This window comes from Cherax quadricarinatus, chromosome 9 (assembly GCF_038502225.1).
Source record: "Cherax quadricarinatus isolate ZL_2023a chromosome 9, ASM3850222v1, whole genome shotgun sequence".
NCBI lineage: Eukaryota > Metazoa > Arthropoda > Malacostraca > Decapoda > Parastacidae > Cherax > Cherax quadricarinatus.
Genome location: NC_091300.1, coordinates 48,372,918 through 48,390,685, shown reverse-complemented (window position 1 = coordinate 48,390,685; position 17,768 = coordinate 48,372,918). Strand labels below are relative to the sequence as shown.

The 17,768-nt window shown below is 39.9% G+C and overlaps 1 protein-coding gene across 1 annotated transcript in view; it reads left to right on the top strand.

Annotated features, from left to right (window-relative positions):
• Positions 1-11,866, top strand: part of LOC128686023 (uncharacterized) — a 128,309-nt gene extending 116,443 nt beyond the window's left edge. Inside the window, exon 6 of the mRNA XM_070083421.1 lies at positions 10,377-11,866. Coding sequence (XP_069939522.1) covers positions 10,377-10,901 — 525 coding nt within the window. The 3' untranslated portion in view covers positions 10,902-11,866. The remainder of the gene's footprint in view (positions 1-10,376) is intronic.
• Positions 11,867-17,768: the final 5,902 nt, after the last annotated feature.

The following is a 17,768-nucleotide window of genomic DNA, read 5'->3' as shown; positions in this document are numbered from 1 at the left end:
CTAACACGTTAGAAGGAGGAAAGAATGGGAAGACATTTTCATAGCTGGAGCAAGAATGCCCACGATCATCGTCCTCCCTCGCCACCACATACATAATGACATACATATTTCGTTCATTCTAGAGTGTATATCAGATTTTTTTTTCAACAAGTCGGCCGTCTCCCACCGAGGCAGGGTGACCCAAAGAGAAAGAACATCCCCAAAAAGAAAATACTTTCATCATTGAACACTTTCACGATAACAATATGATGTTCAATGAGGACAAATTCCAACTACTCCGTTATGGAAAACTGGAGGAGATAATAACTAGAACAGAGTATACTACTGACTCCGGCCATACAATAGAGCGGAAAAATAATGTAAGGGACCTGGGAGTAGTAATGTCTGAGGATCTCACTTTCAAGGATCACAACAGTGCCACGATCGCACGTGCAAAGAAAATGATAGGATGGATAATGAGAACTTTCAAAACGAGAGATGCCAAGCCCATGATGATCCTTTTCAAATCACTTGTTCTCTCTAGGCTGGAATACTGCTGTACATTAACATCTCCATTCAAAGCAGGTGAAATCGCAGATCTAGAGAGTGTACAGAGATCCTTTACTGCACGTATAAGCTCTGTCAAGCACCTTAACTACTGGGAACGCTTGGAAGCACTTGACTTGTACTCGTTGGAACGCAGGGGGGAGAGATATATCATAATCTACACTTGGAAAATCTTGGAAGGAATGGTCCCGAATCTGCACACAGAAATCACTCCCTACGAAAGTAAAAGACTGGGCAGGCGATGCAAAATGCCCCCAATAAAAAGTAGGGGCGCCATTGGTACACTAAGGGAAAACACCATAAGTGTCCGGGGCCCAAAACTGTTCAACAGCCTCCCATCAAGCATTAGGGGAATTGCCAATAAACCCCTGGCTGCCTTCAAGAGAGAGCTGGACAGATACCTAAAGTCAGTGCCGGATCAGCCGGGCTGTGGCTCGTACGTTGGACTGCGTGCGGCCAGCAGTAGCAGCCTAGTTGATCAGGCCCTGATCCATCGGGAGGCCTGGTCATGGACTGGGCCGCGGGGGCGTTGATCCCCGAAATAACCTCCAGGTAACCTCCAGGTAACCTCACTCAGAGGTGACCAGAATACAACAGTTTATAAGTATATACGTATAAAAATACACAATATACCCTTCCAAACTGCAAATATTCCGAACCCCTCCTTTAAAGTGCAGGCATTGTACTTACCATTTCCAGGACTCAAATCCGTTTACATAAAATAACCGGCTTCCCTGAATCCCTTAACTAAATATTACCCTGCTCACACTCCAACAGCTAGTCAGGTCCCAAATACCATTTGTCTCCATTCACTCCTATCTAACACGCTCACGCACGCTTGCTGGAAGTCCAAGCCCCTCGCCCACAACACCTCCTTTACCCCCTCCGTCCAACCTTTTCGAGGACGACACCTACCCTGCCTTCCTTCCTCTACAGATTTATACGCTCTCCATGTCATTCTACTTTGATCCATTCTCTCTAAATGACCAAACCACCTCAACAACCCCTCTTCAGCCAACTGACTAATATTTTATTAACTCCACACCTTCCCCTAATTTCAACACTCCAAATTTTCTGCATAATATTTACACCACACATTGCCCTTAGACAGGACATCTCCACTGCCTCCAACCGCCTCCTCGCTGCAGCATTCACAACCCAAGCTTCACACCCATATAAGAGTATTGGTACTACTGTACTTTCGTACATTCCCTTCTTCGCCTCCATAGATATCATTTTTTGCCTCCACATATACCTCAATGCACCACTCACCTGTTTTCCTTCATCAATTCTATGATTAACCTCATTCTTCATAAATCCATCTGCTGATACGTCAACTCATAAATATCTGAAAACATTAACTCCTTCCATACTCCTCCTCCACAATTTGATATCCAATTTTTCTTTATCTAAATCATTTGATACCCTCATCACCTTACTCTTTTATATGTTCACTTTCAACTTTCTACCTTTACACACACCCAAATTCGTCCATTAACCTTTGCAATTTTTCTTTAGAATCTCCCATAAGCACAGTATCATCAGCAAAAAGTAACTTTGTCACTTCCCATTTTGTATTTAATTCCCCATAATTTAATCCCACCCCTCTCCCGAACACCCTAGCATTTACTTCTTTTACAACCCCATCTATAAATATATTAAACAACCATGGTGACATTACACATCCCTGTCTAAGACCTACTTTTACCGGGAAGTATTCTCCCTCTCTTCTACACACCCTAACCTGAGCCTCACTATCCTCATAAAAACTCTTGACAACATTTAGTAACTTATCACCTATTCCATATATTTGCAACAATTGTCAAATTGCTTCCCTATCCACTCTATCATATGCCTTTTCTAATTCCATAAATGCAAAAAAAACTTCCATACCTTTATCTAAATACTGCTCACATATATGTTTCAATGTAAACACTTGATCTACACATCCCCTACCCACTCTAAAACCTCTTTGGTCATCCGCAATTCTACATTCTGTCTTACCTCTAATTCTTTCAATAATAACCCTACCGTACACTTTTCCTGGTATACTCAGTAAACTTATTCCTCTATAATTTTTACAGTCTCTTTTGTCCCTCTTCCCTTTATATAAAGGGACTATACATGCTCTTTGCCAATCCCTAGGTGCCTTCCCATCTTTCATACATTTATTAAACAAAAATACCAACCACTCCAACACTATGTTGTCCCATGCTTTTAACATTTCTGTCATGATCCCGTCAGTTCCAGCTGCTTTATCCCCTTTCATTCTATGTAATGCCTCACACACCTCCCCCACACTCACATCCTGCTCTTGTTCACTCCTAAAAGATGATATTCCTCCCTGGCCAGTGCATGAAATTACTGCCTCCCTTTCTTCGTCGACATTTAAAAGTTCCTCAAAATATTCTCGCCATCTACCCAATACCTCCATCTCCCCATCTACTAACTCCCCTACTCTGTTTTTAGCTGACAAATCCATTTGTTCCCTAGGCTTTCTTAACTTGTTTAACTCCAAAATTTTTTTCTTATTTTCATTAAAATTTCTTGGCAGTACCTCTCCCACTCTATCATCCGCTCTCCTTTTGCACTCTCTCACCACTCTCTTCACCTTTCTTTTACTCTCCATATACTCAACTCTTCTTATAAGAACATAAGAAAGAAGGAACACTGCAACAGGCCTACTGACCCATGCGGAGCAGGTCCATGTGCCCCCCCCGGATTAGACCAATGACATCCCCCCCCCCGGATTAGCCCAATGACCCACCCAGTCTGATCATCTCCATTCAAGGATGGAGCACTGCACCTGACCCAGCAGCACAAGCTAGTCAGGTCCAACTCACACCCACCCACACCCACTCATGTATTTATCTAACCTATTTTTAAAACTACACAACGTTTTAGCCTCAATAACTGTTCTCGGGAGTTTGTTCTACTCATCCACAACTCTATTACCAAACCAGTGCTTTCCTATATCCTTTCTGAATCTGAATTTTTCCAACTTGAAACCATTGCTGCGAGTCCTGTCTTGGCTGGAAATTTTCAGCACGCTATTTACATCCCCTTTATTTATTCCTGTTTTCCATTTATACACCTCGATCATATCCCCCCCCCTAATTCTACGCTTTTCGAGAGAGTGCAGATTCAGCACCCTCAGTCTATCCTCATAGGGAAGATGTCTGATACATGGGATCATCTTTGTCATCCTCCTCTGTACGTTTTCCAGAGCATTTATATCCATTCTGTAATACGATGACCAGAACTGAGCAGCATAGTCTGAGGCCTAACCAAGGATATATAGAGTTGAAGAACAACCTGAGAACTTCTATTGTTTATACTTCTAGATATCAAGCCAAGAATTCTGTTAGCTTTATTGCAAACACTAATGCACTGTTGTCTTGGTTTTAAATTACTGCTAACCAGAGCTCCTAAATCCTTTTCGCAATCAGTAGTATTAAGATCTACATTATTTAGTTTATATGTGGCATGGTTATTTACCTGTCCAACATTTAGAACTTTGCATTTGTCAATATTAAACTGCATCTGCCACTTCTCCGACCATTGCATCAGTCTATTCAAATCATCCTGGAGTGCTCTAGTGTCCTCATTAGAATGAAATGGACGGCCTATTTTGGTGTCATCAGCAAATTTGCTTATGTCGCTATTTATTCCCTCATCTATGTCATTTATGTAAATTGTGAACAACAACGGGCCCAACACTGACCCCTGAGGAACACCGCTTGTGACGTGCCCCCATTCTGATTTCTCCCCATTTATGCAAACTCTCTGCTGTCTATTTGTCAGCCATGCCTCTACCCAGGAAAAATTTTCTCCTCCTATTCTGTGTTCCTTAAGTTTCCTCAATAGCCTCTGGTGTGGAACTCTATCGAAAGCCTTACTGAAGTCCATATACACAATATCATATTCATTACCATGATCTACCTCCTCAAACACCTTAGTGAAAAAAGTTAGTAAAATCGTAAGACAGGAACGCCCCTTTGTAAAATCGTGTTGAGATTCATTAATCAATCTGTGCCTGTCAAGATGGCTACGAATTGCTTCGGCAATTATTGATTCCATAAATTTTCCCACTATGGAGGTAAGGCTTATTGGTCTATGGTTCGAAGCCAAGGACCTGTCACCTGCCTTGTAAATAGGTATTACATTTGCCATTTTCCACTTATCAGGCACTATGCCAGTTTATGGTGATATGTTAAAAAGATTAGCCAAAGGTATGCTAAGTTCCTCTTTACATTCCTTTAACACCCTTGCAAACAGTTCATCAGGGCCTGGGGATTTGTTAGGTACACAAATAGCCCGCACATAAAAGAGAAAAGCTTACGACGACGTTTCGGTCCGACTTGGACCATTTACAAAGTCACACTAACCAGAAGTGGAGCAGGACGGCTATATATAGGCAGGAAGAGGTGGAGGTAGTAGTAGTAGTAGTAGTACAAAAATGGTATATAATACAGACAAGATGAAATTAAGACACATGTACAACACCCGGGCATCCCTATCGTAGACGTTGCGCCATCCAGCCAGCCACTGGATGGCGAAACGTCCACAACAAAGACACACAGACACCGCACATGTGACTTACCCTGACTCTTCATTTTTTCTTTTTCTTTTTCTCCTTCTCCATCTTCCCTCTTTCCTTTTTCTCCTCTGGGTTGTCTTTCTCTCTTCTGTCTCGTGTTTCTGTTCCTTCATTTATTTCACCACTTCCCCTTTCACGCACCTCTGTGCGCTTGCTCTCCCTCTGTGGGCACCTAGCTCCCTTTCAGTGCTCCCCTTCCTTCGTATTTGACTGGCTCGTCCTCCTTATTCCCCACTTCTACCACTACCACTACTACTACTACTTCTACTTCTACTACTACTACTACTACTACTACTACCACCACCTCTTCCTGCCTATATATAGACGTCCTGCTCTACTTCTGGTTAGTGTGACTTTGTAAATGGTACAAGTCGGACCGAAACGTCGTCGTAAGCTTCTCTCTTTTATGTGTGGGTTATTTGTGTATCATTCCAGTCACGGTATTGGGCCTTTTTTTGTTATTTATTGATTTGTTAGGTTTTAGTTTCTCTATTTGTCTGAGGACCATGTCACTAGTTACCACAATCGTACATAGTTTATTATCATCCTGAAGAAAATAAATGGTATAAAATACCGACACAATGGAAACAAACACATGTGCAGTTTAATGTGACCCTTTATTGACACTGTTTCGCCCACACAGTGGGCTTTTTCAAGTCACAAACAGATCCTCCCAGGTAGATCTGTTTGTGAGTTGACAACGTTTCGCCCACTGTGTGGGCGAAACGTTGTCAATAAAGGATCACATTAAACTGCATATGTGTTTATGTTTCCTTTATTATCATCCTGTTCTACGTAATCTATTATTTCAGGAATATCGCTAGTATTTTCCTGGGTGAAAACTGAGAGGAAGTAGGTATTTAGAATTTCACACATATCCTTATCACTGTCAGTGATCTGACCAAAGTTACTCTTAAGTGGGCCAATCTTGTCCCTAATCTTACTTCTGTATACCTGAAAGAACCCTTTTGGGTTAGTCTTTGAATCCCTTGCGACCTTAGCCTCATAATCCCTTTTTGCTTTATTTCTCTCTTTAATTGAATACATTGATTTCTTAACTGCCCATTCTCTCTTTTGATACGCCTATATATGCCTCTCTTTTGACCAATGAGATGTTTTAATCTATTGTTCATCCATTTGGGATCATTTTTGTTAGATCTAATTTCCCTACTTGGAACAAAAGTTGTCTGGGCAGCTAGAACTATGCTATGAAAAACGTCATATTGGCAACCAAGATCACCTACCTGACCCATAGTCAGGACATCCCAATTTAGCCCACCCAGGTAATTTTTCAGTCCCATGAAGTCGGCCAAGCAAAAGTCTGGGACAGTGATTTGATTGCAGTTATCTGGGTAATTCCATGATATATTAAAACTAAGTGATTTGTGATCACTTTCCCCAAGCTCATCATTAACCTCAAGATTATTAATTAGTGAATCTTTGTTGGCAATACCAAGTCAAGCAGATTGTTTCCTCTAGTTGGTTCTGTCACAACCTGTTCTAAAAAGCAATCCTGAACCATATCAAGAAAGTCACTAGACTCAAGATTTCCTGTCATATTGTTCCAATCAATTTGTCTAAAGTTAAAATCTCCCATTATAACAACATTTTCATATCTAGATGCCTTATGAATTTCGTCCCATAACAGCTTACTGCCCTCCCTATCAAGGTTTGGGGGCCTATAAATCACACCCAAAATTAATTTGTCATGTCCCTCGAGAAACTGTAGCCAAACAGATTCAGTGTTTAATGTCTCTAATCTTATATCATGTCTAAGACAACAATTTAAATTTTCTCTGACATACATCACCACCCCACCACCCTTCCTGTTGACCCTGTCAGTGTGGAATAGCTTATAACCCTGTATGTTGCATTCAGAAGGCATGTCTCTTTCAGGTTGAACCAGGTCTCTGTTATACCAATAATATCTATATTACCTACACTTGCAAGTAATCTTACCTCATCTATCTTATTTCTTAGACTCCTACTATTTGTATAGTAAACTTTAAGGGAGCTAGTCACACGTTGCCCTCTACTATCCTTCTTTGTTTGTTGATCAATTTATTTGCCTTTACTAGCAACTTTATTTTGAATATTGCCTTTTAAACATATCCCTGAGGTATCCCGGTAATAACTGCTGTTTTTAACCCTAATGCTGCAGCCTGATTGTTTCCCACAAACACCCATACCTCTGTAATCTATCAGTTTAAATTTCTAGACAAGTCATCAATTACCCTCTCAATTGATTGGCTAATGCAACCACTCCATCCCCAGAGAGATGAACCCCATCCCTTGCATACATATCACGTTTGTCAAAGAATAGGTCCCAGTTATCAATGAATGGGATTGCAAGTTCCTTGCAGTACCTGTCTAGCCAGCAATTTATACCAATTGCCCTAGACATCCATTCATTGCCCACTCCCTTTCTAGGCAAGATGCTACATATGACTGGGATTCCTCCCTTAGACCTAACTACTTCTATGGCTGACCTGTACATATCCAGCAGCTCCTGTCTCCTGCCCTTCCCAATGTCATTACCCCCAGCACTAAGACAGGTAATGGGCTTGTTCCCATTACCTGCCATAATATTATCCAACCTGCTGACTATGTCACCAATACCAGCTCCAGGAAGACACACTCTCTGTCTGACCTTCCTGTCTCTGTTACAAAATGCACGGTCCATATATCTTACCTGAGAATCGCCTACTATTAAAATATTCTTACCTTGATTAGCAGGGGAATCAGTGGTACCTTCAATCTCACTAACCACTGAAGTACACTCGTCTTGGAGAACAGAGAATCGATTTCCTCCCTTCACATCTTCTCCATTAACTCTCCTCATCTTCCTTCTTCCTGAACTGTGAACCACTTGCCACTTAAAGCGGCTGCCACCATCACTGCTGGTGACCATTTCCTCCTTACCAGCTAAATCCTAATCACACTCACTCCCAGACTCATCTATGCGAAGCTTCAGCCTCCTATTTTCCTCCTGAAGAAGTAGAATCTCCTTCTTCAACACTTGAACCTGAGATTCTAAAACACTACAACAAGCCATGGTGCTTGGTAACAGCCCACGCTAACTCCCAAGAGCTTAGGCAGGTAGGACCGCAGGTGACCACTGACCTCAGCGTAATAACACTTCTGCTTTGTAATTACCTCTCATAAGCTAACTTTTTCTCTTTTATCATCATTCCACCAATGACTCCTTTTTCCTCCTGCACCCACCCTCTTATAACTGCAAACTTCTGCCCCACATTCTAATACTGCATTTTTAAAACTATTCCAACCCTCTTAAGCCCCCCCCACTACTCATACCTGCACCAGCCCACCTTTCTGCCAATAGTTGCTTATATGTCACCCTAAATTCCTCCTCCCTTAGTTTATACACTTTCACCCCCCTCTTACTTGTTGTTGCCATTTTCCTCTTATCCCATCTACTTCTTACTCTAACTGTAGCTACAACTAGATAATGATCCGATATATCAGTTGCCCCTTTATAAACGTGTACATCCTGGAGCCTTCCCATCAACCTTTTATCCACCAATACATAATCTAACAAACTACTTTCATTATATGCTACATCATACCTTGTATATTTATTTATCCTCTTTTTCATAAAATATGTATTACTTATTACCAAACCTCTTTCTGCACATAGCTCAAATAAAGATTACCCATTTTCATTTACCCCTGGCACCCCAAATTTACCTACTACTCCCTCCACAATATTTTTACCCCCTTTAGCATTAAAATCCCCAACCACCATTACTCTCACACTTGGTTCAAAACTCCCTACGCATTCACTCAACATTTCCCAAAATCTCTCTCTCTCCTCTATACTTCTGTCTTCCTCAGGTGCTTATACGCTTACTATAACCCACTTCTCACATCCAACCTTTATTTTACTCCATATAATCCTTGAATTAATACATTTATAGTCCCTCTTTTCCTGCCATAGCTTATTCTTCAACATTATTGCTACTACTCCTTTAGCTCTAACTCTATTAGAAACCCCTGACCTAATCCCATTTATTCCTCTCCACTGAAAGTCACCCATCAACTTCAGCTTTGTTTCACTTAAAGCCAGGATATCCAGCTTCTTCTCATTCATAACATCCACAATCATCTCTTTTTTATTCGCTCAACATCCACGCACATTCAGACTTACCACTTTGACTATTTTCTTATTTTTTTTTAGTAATTATTACAGGAAAAGGGGTTACTAGCCCATTGTTTCAGGCATTTTAGTTGACTTTTACAACACGCATGGCTTACGGAGGAAAGATTCTTATTCCACTTTTCCATGAATATGAAAGGAAAAGTAATTAGAACAAGAACTAAGATAAAATCAAAGAAAACTCAGATGAGTGTGTATAAATTAACGTGTACATGTATGTGTAGTGTGACCTAAGTGTAAGTAGAAGTAGCAAGACGTACCTGTAATCTTGCATATTTATGAGACAGACAAGACACCAGCAATCCTACCATCATGTAAAACAATTACAGACATTCGTTTTACACTCACTTGGCAGGACGGTAGTACCTCCCTGGGTGGTTGCTGTCTACCAACCTACTACCTACAGATATTTATATTTATTATATGGTTTATGTCATATTAGATCAATTGTGATAGACAAATAAGCTGTACAGTTGATAATAACATCATATTGAGGTACTATTTTGTCATGCCTCCTGACAGCAGGAACAGATTAATTGGATTTACATTATTTCTTATGGGAAATATTGCTTCGGCTTTAAGACGTTTCGACTTTAGTAATAATCCTGGAATGGATTAAGGATGAAACTCGGGGTTCCCCTGTAATTCAATATTTTTAGTAGCTAATAGTCATAATTTTATTATTATTATTATTATTATTATTATTATTATTATTATTATTATTGTTATTACTAGCTGTTACAAATATTGAATATAATTATCTCATTTAATATAAAAATATTTTTATTGCCTTTTACTTTTTATTTTTATAAATGTTGAATTACTATTGTCTCTTAATATTTATAGTAATTAATAATGATAACAATAATAAAGGGAAACCGTTTTAATAAAAGGCAGATAATTTTAATTCAAAATTAATAATAATAATAATAATAATAATAATAATAATAATAATAATAATAATAATAATAATAATTTAAGAGCTAATTATAATTCAATATTTATAATAGATAAAGTATTAAGATTATGGTTAGTGTTTGTTTGTTTGTGAAGGTGACGGAGGTGATGGAGGCACTGGAATCGTCCTCCACTGTGGTATTTCTTGACCTAGCCTGGCCTGGATCACCCAGACAAAGACTACACATCCAGCTGAATACTGACACCATGATGGCCAGACAGTTTCTGTTGTTGTGCACTGGACAGCAGCAGCAGTCAGGCTCTTCCTACCTCAACACTAAACTGTTGAAGGTGTGGCACAAGGATGAGCCAGGGGAGCATGTGATGGGTGGAGACTACCAGTACAATAATGGTGAGGGAGGAGCACCACTGCTGCCTCACCAGCGTGGTCACAAGTACAAGAAGTCAGGCAGTGCTGGTGCTGTGTTGTCATGGTATGACCAATGGAGAAACAAGAGTGCAGAGTTCTGTATCATCACCAGGAACCTCACAGATGGTCTCGAGTGGTCCAGTGTCTTTGGTAAGGTGGTGAGAGGCCTGGAAGTGGTGAGAGCAGCAGTCAACCACAGGGACATCACAGAGGTGACTGTGGTGGACTGTGGTGTTTTGATGTCTCTCTAGTTCACTGTATCATCACTATTGTGTGTCACTATCATTGCTGTATATCACCATCAATACACTGAAGCCACATTCACTGCAGTGGTGTGTCACCATCGCCAGAGTCGTGTTTCACCATAACTGAAGTGGAATGTCACTATCAGTACAGGTCTCACCATCACTTGAGTAGTGTCACTACAGAGGTGTTACCATAAGTACAGTGTTGTGACCACTACAGTGGTGTCACTATGGAGGTGCCACCATGAGTACTGTGTTGTGGCCACTGTTACGCGCCCCTCCTTCACACTCCATTATATACAAAAATAAAAGGCCTGGTTAAAATAAGTTCTGTAATAATATATCGCGAACCACTTTATTACTAGCTAGATAAAGCAGGTTCGACTATATATTATTATTGGGTACAGTATGAATCATCAAAAGTACTCTCATTGTATTATATTGTATTATATTATATTATTATATTAGGTTAGGTATTACTAATAAGTAACCACTACTGTAGTGACCAATTGGTGGTTCCAGAATTGACGCCACGCGTCGCCTTCTGGCCGAGCTGAAGTCAGACTGTGGAGTAGTTGAGCGGGGCAGTCAGCTCCTAGCTCTGACTCGGTACGGGTCTTCAACCCAAAGCTCTTAGCTTAAACTAAAACTGTAAACCAAGTCTATTGTCTTGCCTATGCCATTAATTTCCTGAAGTCTGGTATTTCATGTCTCTTATGAAAGATAACTATTTCGTCATCCTAGACCTTTCTAAAAGCGATGCTGTATAGTCCTTGTGGCTTAGCGCTTCTTTTTTGATTAAAATAATAATCTAAAAGCGATGAATGGTGAAATTAGTGGATTATCAATTGAAATTATTGTATCATACTCTGTTAATAAGAATTTGAACGTATGATTAGGTTTCTTGCTATATAGTATTTCATATATAATTGCTTGTGGCTATTTGAATTCACTAACCAAGTACGAATGAAACTAAATGATTGGTAATAAAATAAAACTAACAAAAAAAAAAAAAAAGTTATTTGCGCCCCTGTTGTTACGGTGAAGATTAAGTCGTAACAACCACTGCAGTCATGTCACCATCACTACAGAGGGGTCACTGCAGTGATCTCACCATAAGTACTGTGTTGCGACCACTACAGTGGTGTTCACTACAGAGGTATCACCATCAGGACAGTGGTGGCACAGTCACAACATTGCTGTCATCAGTTTTAAAGTAATTTATTCGTAACTGACCAATTCTTCATTTGTAACTTGCATCATTGCACTTATGATTGTAATGTCCCGACTTAAAGTATGTATTAAGTTTAAATATGTCCTTAGGCAAATAGATAAATTAAAATCTAACAAATCCCCAGGCCCTGATGAACTGTATGCAAGGGTTCTAAAGGAATGTAAAGAGGAGCTTAGCACACCTTTGGCTAATCTTTTCAACATATCACTACAAACTGGCATGCTGTCAGGTAAGTGGAAAATGGCAAATGTGATACCTATTTTCAAAACAGGTGACAGGTCCTTAGCTTCGAACTATAGACCAATAAGCCTAACCTCCATAGTGGGGAAATTTATGGAATCAATAATTGCCGAGGCAGTTCGTAGCCACCTTGAAAAGCATAAATTAATCAACGAATCTCAGCATGGTTTTACAAAGGGGCGTTCCTGCCTTACGAATTTATTAACTTTTTTCACTAAGGTATTTGAGGAGGTAGATCATGGTAATGAATATGATATTGTGTATATGGACTTCAGTAAGGCTTTTGACAGGGTCCCACATCAGAGACTATTGAGGAAAATTAAAGCACATGGAATAGGAGGAGGAATTTTTTCCTGGATAGAGGCATGGTTGACAAATAGGCAGCAGAGAGTTTGCATAAATGGGGAGAAATCAGAGTGGGGAAGCGTCACGAGCGGTGTTCCACAGGGGTCAGTGTTGGGCCCCCTGCTGTTCACAATCTACATAAACGACATAGATGAGGGCATAAAGAGCGACATCGGCAAGTTTGCCGATGACACCAAAATAGGCCGTCGAATTCATTCTGACGAGGACATTCGAGCACTCCAGGAAGATTTGAATAGACTGATGCAGTGGTCGGAGAAGTGGCAGATGCAGTTTAATATAGACAAATGCAAAGTTCTAAATGTTGGACAGGACAATAACCATGCCACATATAAACTAAATAATGTAGATCTTAATATTACGGATTGCGAAAAAGATTTAGGAGTTCTGGTTAGCAGTAATCTGAAACCAAGACAACAGTGCATAAGTGTTCGCAATAAAGCTAATAGAATCCTTGGCTTCATATCAAGAAGCATAAATAATAGGAGTCCTCAGGTTGTTCTTCAACTCTATACATCCTTGGTTAGGCCTCATTTAGATTATGCTGCACAGTTTTGGTCACCTTATTACAGAATGGATATAAATGCTCTGGAAAATGTACAAAGGAGGATGACAAAGTTGATCCCATGTATCAGAAACCTTCCCTATGAGGATAGACTAAGGGCCCTGAATCTGCACTCTCTAGAAAGACGTAGAATTAGGGGGGATATGATTGAGGTGTATAAATGGAAGACAGGAATAAATAAAGGGGATGTAAATAGTGTGCTGAAAATATCTAGCCTAGACAGGACTCGCAGCAATGGTTTTAAGTTGGAAAAAATCAGATTCAGGAAGGATATAGGAAAGTACTGGTTTGGTAATAGAGTTGTGGATGAGTGGAACAAACTCCCGAGTACAGTTATAGAGGCCAGAACGTTGTGTAGCTTTAAAAATAGGTTGGATAAATACATAAGTGGATGTGGGTGGGTGTGAGTTGGACCTGATAGCTTGTGCTACCAGGTCGGTTGCCGTGTTCCTCCCCTAAGTCAATGTGACCTGACCTGACTAGGTTGGGTGCATTGGCTTAAGCCGGTAGGAGACTTGGACCTGCCTCGCATGGGCCAGTAGGCCTTCTGCAGTGTTCCTTCGTTCTTATGTTCTTATAAGTAATATGCATATCATTTCGAATGTGTAATTGCTCTAATTTGTATTGCTCATAAAACACTTCATTTTTTTTTTACTTTTAATTTTAATACTAGGTATTGTCAGCAAATCAGGTAGTAGGTTCGTAGACAACAACCACCCAGGGATGTACTACTGTCCTGCCAAGTGAGTGTGAAACGGAAACTCGCAATTGTTTTATAAGACAGTAGGAATGCTGGAGTCTTTTCTCTGTCTTATAAACATGCAGGACACCAGGAATATCTTTTATTTACACTTAGGTCACACAACACATGCATGTACATAGATATATATACATACATACCCCTCTAGGTTTTCGTCTACTTCTTAATAGATCTTGTTCTTGTTTCTTTCCTCTTATCTGTATGGGAAGTGGAACAGAATTCTTCCTCTGTAAGCCATGTGTGTCGTAGGAGGTGACTAAAATGCTCGCAGCAAGGGGCTAGTAAGCTCTTCTCCTGTTTAAATTACTAAATTTAAAAAGAAAATCTATCGCTTTTCTTTTCAGGTCACTTTGCCTTGGTGGGATACGGTCGGTTTGTTAAAAAAAATCAGCAAGTATGTACAGTATAGCACAGAATTTTAATTTTGAGCACGAATGAACTAGAGCATTGTAAGTGTTGCAGAAGGATGGCAATAATCAGTTTTATGTTAGTTACACCTTTCTAGTTTTCCTCCCTATCTCTTACAACAAAAAAATAATTGTTGGAAAAAGACAAAATGTAAACATTGGGACATTTTATTGGAAAAATTTTGTCTTGAGGCCTTTGTTACTCCACAGTGTTCTAGTGTTAATAATGGTCTTGAGACCTTTGTTACTCCACAATGTTCTAGTGTTCATTATAATCTTGATACCTTTGTTATTCTACAGTGTTCTAGTGTTCATTATGGTCTTCAGACCTTGGTTATTACAGTGTCATTATGGACTAGAAACCTTTGTTACTCCACAGTGTTCTAGTGAGACCATAAGTAATTATGGTTTCAAAGCCTCGGTTACTCTACAGTGTTCTAGTGTTCTTTATCTTTTTGACACCTTGGTTACTCTACAGTGTTCCAGTGTTCATTATGGTCTTGAGGCCTTGGTTACTCCAGAGTATCCTAGTGTCCATTATGGTCTCGAGACCTTGGTTACCCCAGAGTATCCTAGTGTTCATTACGGTCTTGAGACCTTGGTTACCCCAGAGTATCCTAGTGTTCATTACGCTCATGAGACCTTGGTTACTCCAGAGTGTTCATTATGGTCTTGAGACTTTGGATACTGAACAGTGTTCTAGTGTTCATTATGGTCTTGAGAACTCTGGTTACTCTACAGTATTCTAGTGTTCATTATGTTCTTGAGACTTAGATTACTCTAGAGTGTTTTGGTGTTCATTTTGGTCTTGAGACCTTGGTTACTCTACATTGTTCTGGTGTTCATTATGGTCTTGAGACCTTGGTTACTCTACAGTGTTCTAGTGCTCATTATGGTCTTGAAACATTGGTTACTCTACAGTGTTCTGGTGCTCATTATGGTCTTGAGACCTTGGTTACTCTACAGTGTTCTAGTGCTCATTATGGTCTTGAGACCTTAGTTACTCTACCGTGTTCTAGTGTTCATTATAGTATTGAAACATTGGTTACTCTACAGTCTTCTGGTGTTCATTATGGTCTTGTGACCTCGGTTACTCTACAGCGTTCTGGTGTTCATTATGGTCTTGAGACCTTGGTTACACTACAGTGTTCTAGTGTTCATTATGGTCTTGAGACTTTGGTTATTCCATGGTGTCATTATGGTCTTGAGACCTTTGTTACTCCACAATGTTCTAGTGTTCCTTATGGTCTTGAGAACTTTGTTACTCTACGGTGTTCTAGTGTTCATTATGGCCTTGAGACCTTTGTTACTTCACAATGTTCTAATGTTCATTATGGTCTTGAGACCTTGGTTATTCCAGTGTCATTATGATCTTGAGACCTTTCTTACTCCAGTTTTCTAGTGTTCATTATGGTCATGAGACCTTTGTTACTCTACAGTCTTCTAGTGGTCATTATGGTCTTGAGACCTTGGTTATTCCACAGTGTCATTATGGACTTGAGACCTTTGTTACTCCTCAGTGTTCTAATGTTCATTATGGTCTCAAGGCCTCGGTTACTCTACAGTGTTCTAGTGTTCATTATCTTCTTGACACCTTGGTTACTGTACAGTGTTCTAGTGTTCATTATGGTCTTGAGACCTTGGTTACTGTACAGTGTTCTAGTGTTCATTATGGTCTTGAGAGCTTGGTTACTCTACAGTGTTCTCGTGCTCATTACGGTCATGAGACCTTGGTTGCTCTACAGTGTTCTAGTGTTCATTATGGTCTTGAGACCTTGGTTACTGCAGAGTGTTCTAGTGTTTATTTTGGTCTTGAGACCTTGGTTACCCCAGAGTATCCTAGTGTTCATTATGGTCTTAAGACCTTGGTTACCCCAGAGTGTTCATTATGGTCTTGAGACTTTGGTTACTGAACAATGTTCTAGTGTTCATTATGGTCTTGAGACCTTGGTTACTGTACAGTGTTTCAGTGTTCAATATGGTCTTGAGAACTCTGGTTACTCTACAGTATTCTAGTGTTCATTATGTTCCTGAGACTTAGATTACTCTAGAGTGTTTTGGTGTTCATTTTGGTCTTGAGACCTTGGTTACTCTACAGCGTTCTGGTGTTCATTACGGTCCTGAGTCCTTACTCTATGGTGTTCTGGTGTTCATTATGGTCTTGAGACCTTGGTTACTCTACAGTGTTCTAGTGCTCATTATGGTCTTGAGACCTTTGTTACTCCACAATGTTCTGTTCATTATGGTCTTGAGACCTTGGTTACTCTACAGTGTTCTAGTGCTCATTATGGTCTTGAGACATAGGTTACTCTACGGTGTTCTGGTGTTCATTATGGTCTTGAGACCTTGGTTACTCTACAGTGTTCTAGTGCTCATTATGGTCTTAGACCTTTGTTACTCCACAATGTTCTGTTCATTATGGTCTTGAGACCTTGGTTACTCTACAGTGTTCTAGTGTTCATTATGGTCTTGTGACCTCGGTTACTCTACAGCGTTCTGGTGTTCATTATGGTCTTGAGACTATGGTTACTCTACAGTGTTCTAGTGTTCATTATGGTCTTGAGACTTTGGTTATTCCACAGTGTCATTATGGTCTTGAGACCTTTGTTACTCCACAATGTTCTAGTGTTCCTTAAGGTCTTGAGACCTTTGTTATTCTACAGTGTTCTAGTGTTATTTATGGCCTTGAGACCTTTGTTACTTCACAATGTTCTAGTGTTCATTATGGTCTTGAGACATTTTTTATTCTACAGTGCTCTAGTGTTCATTATGGTCTTGAGACCTTAGTTATTCCACAGTGTCATTATGGACTTGAGACCTTTGTTACTCCTCAAGGTTCTAATGTTCATTATGGTCTCAAGGCCTCGGTTACTGTACAGTGTTCTATTGTTCATTATCTTCTTGACACCTTGGTTACTGTGCAGTGTTCTAGTGTTCATTATGGTCTTGAGAGCTTGGTTACTCTACAGTGTTCTCGTGCTCATTACGGTCATGAGACCTTGGTTAATGTACAGTGTTTTAATTTTCATTATGGTCTTGAGATTTTGGTTACTCTACAGTGTTCTGGTGTTCAATAAGATCTTGCGACCCTGGTTACTCTACAGTATTCTTGTGTTCATTATGGCTTACGGAGGAAGGATTCTTATTCCACTTCCAAATGAATATGAAAGGAAAAGTAATTAGAACAAGAACTAAGATAAAATCAAAGAAAACTCAGGTGAGTGTGTATAAATTAACGTGTACATGTATGTGTAGTGTGACCTAAGTGTAAGTAGAAGTAGCAAGACGTACCTGTAATCTTGCA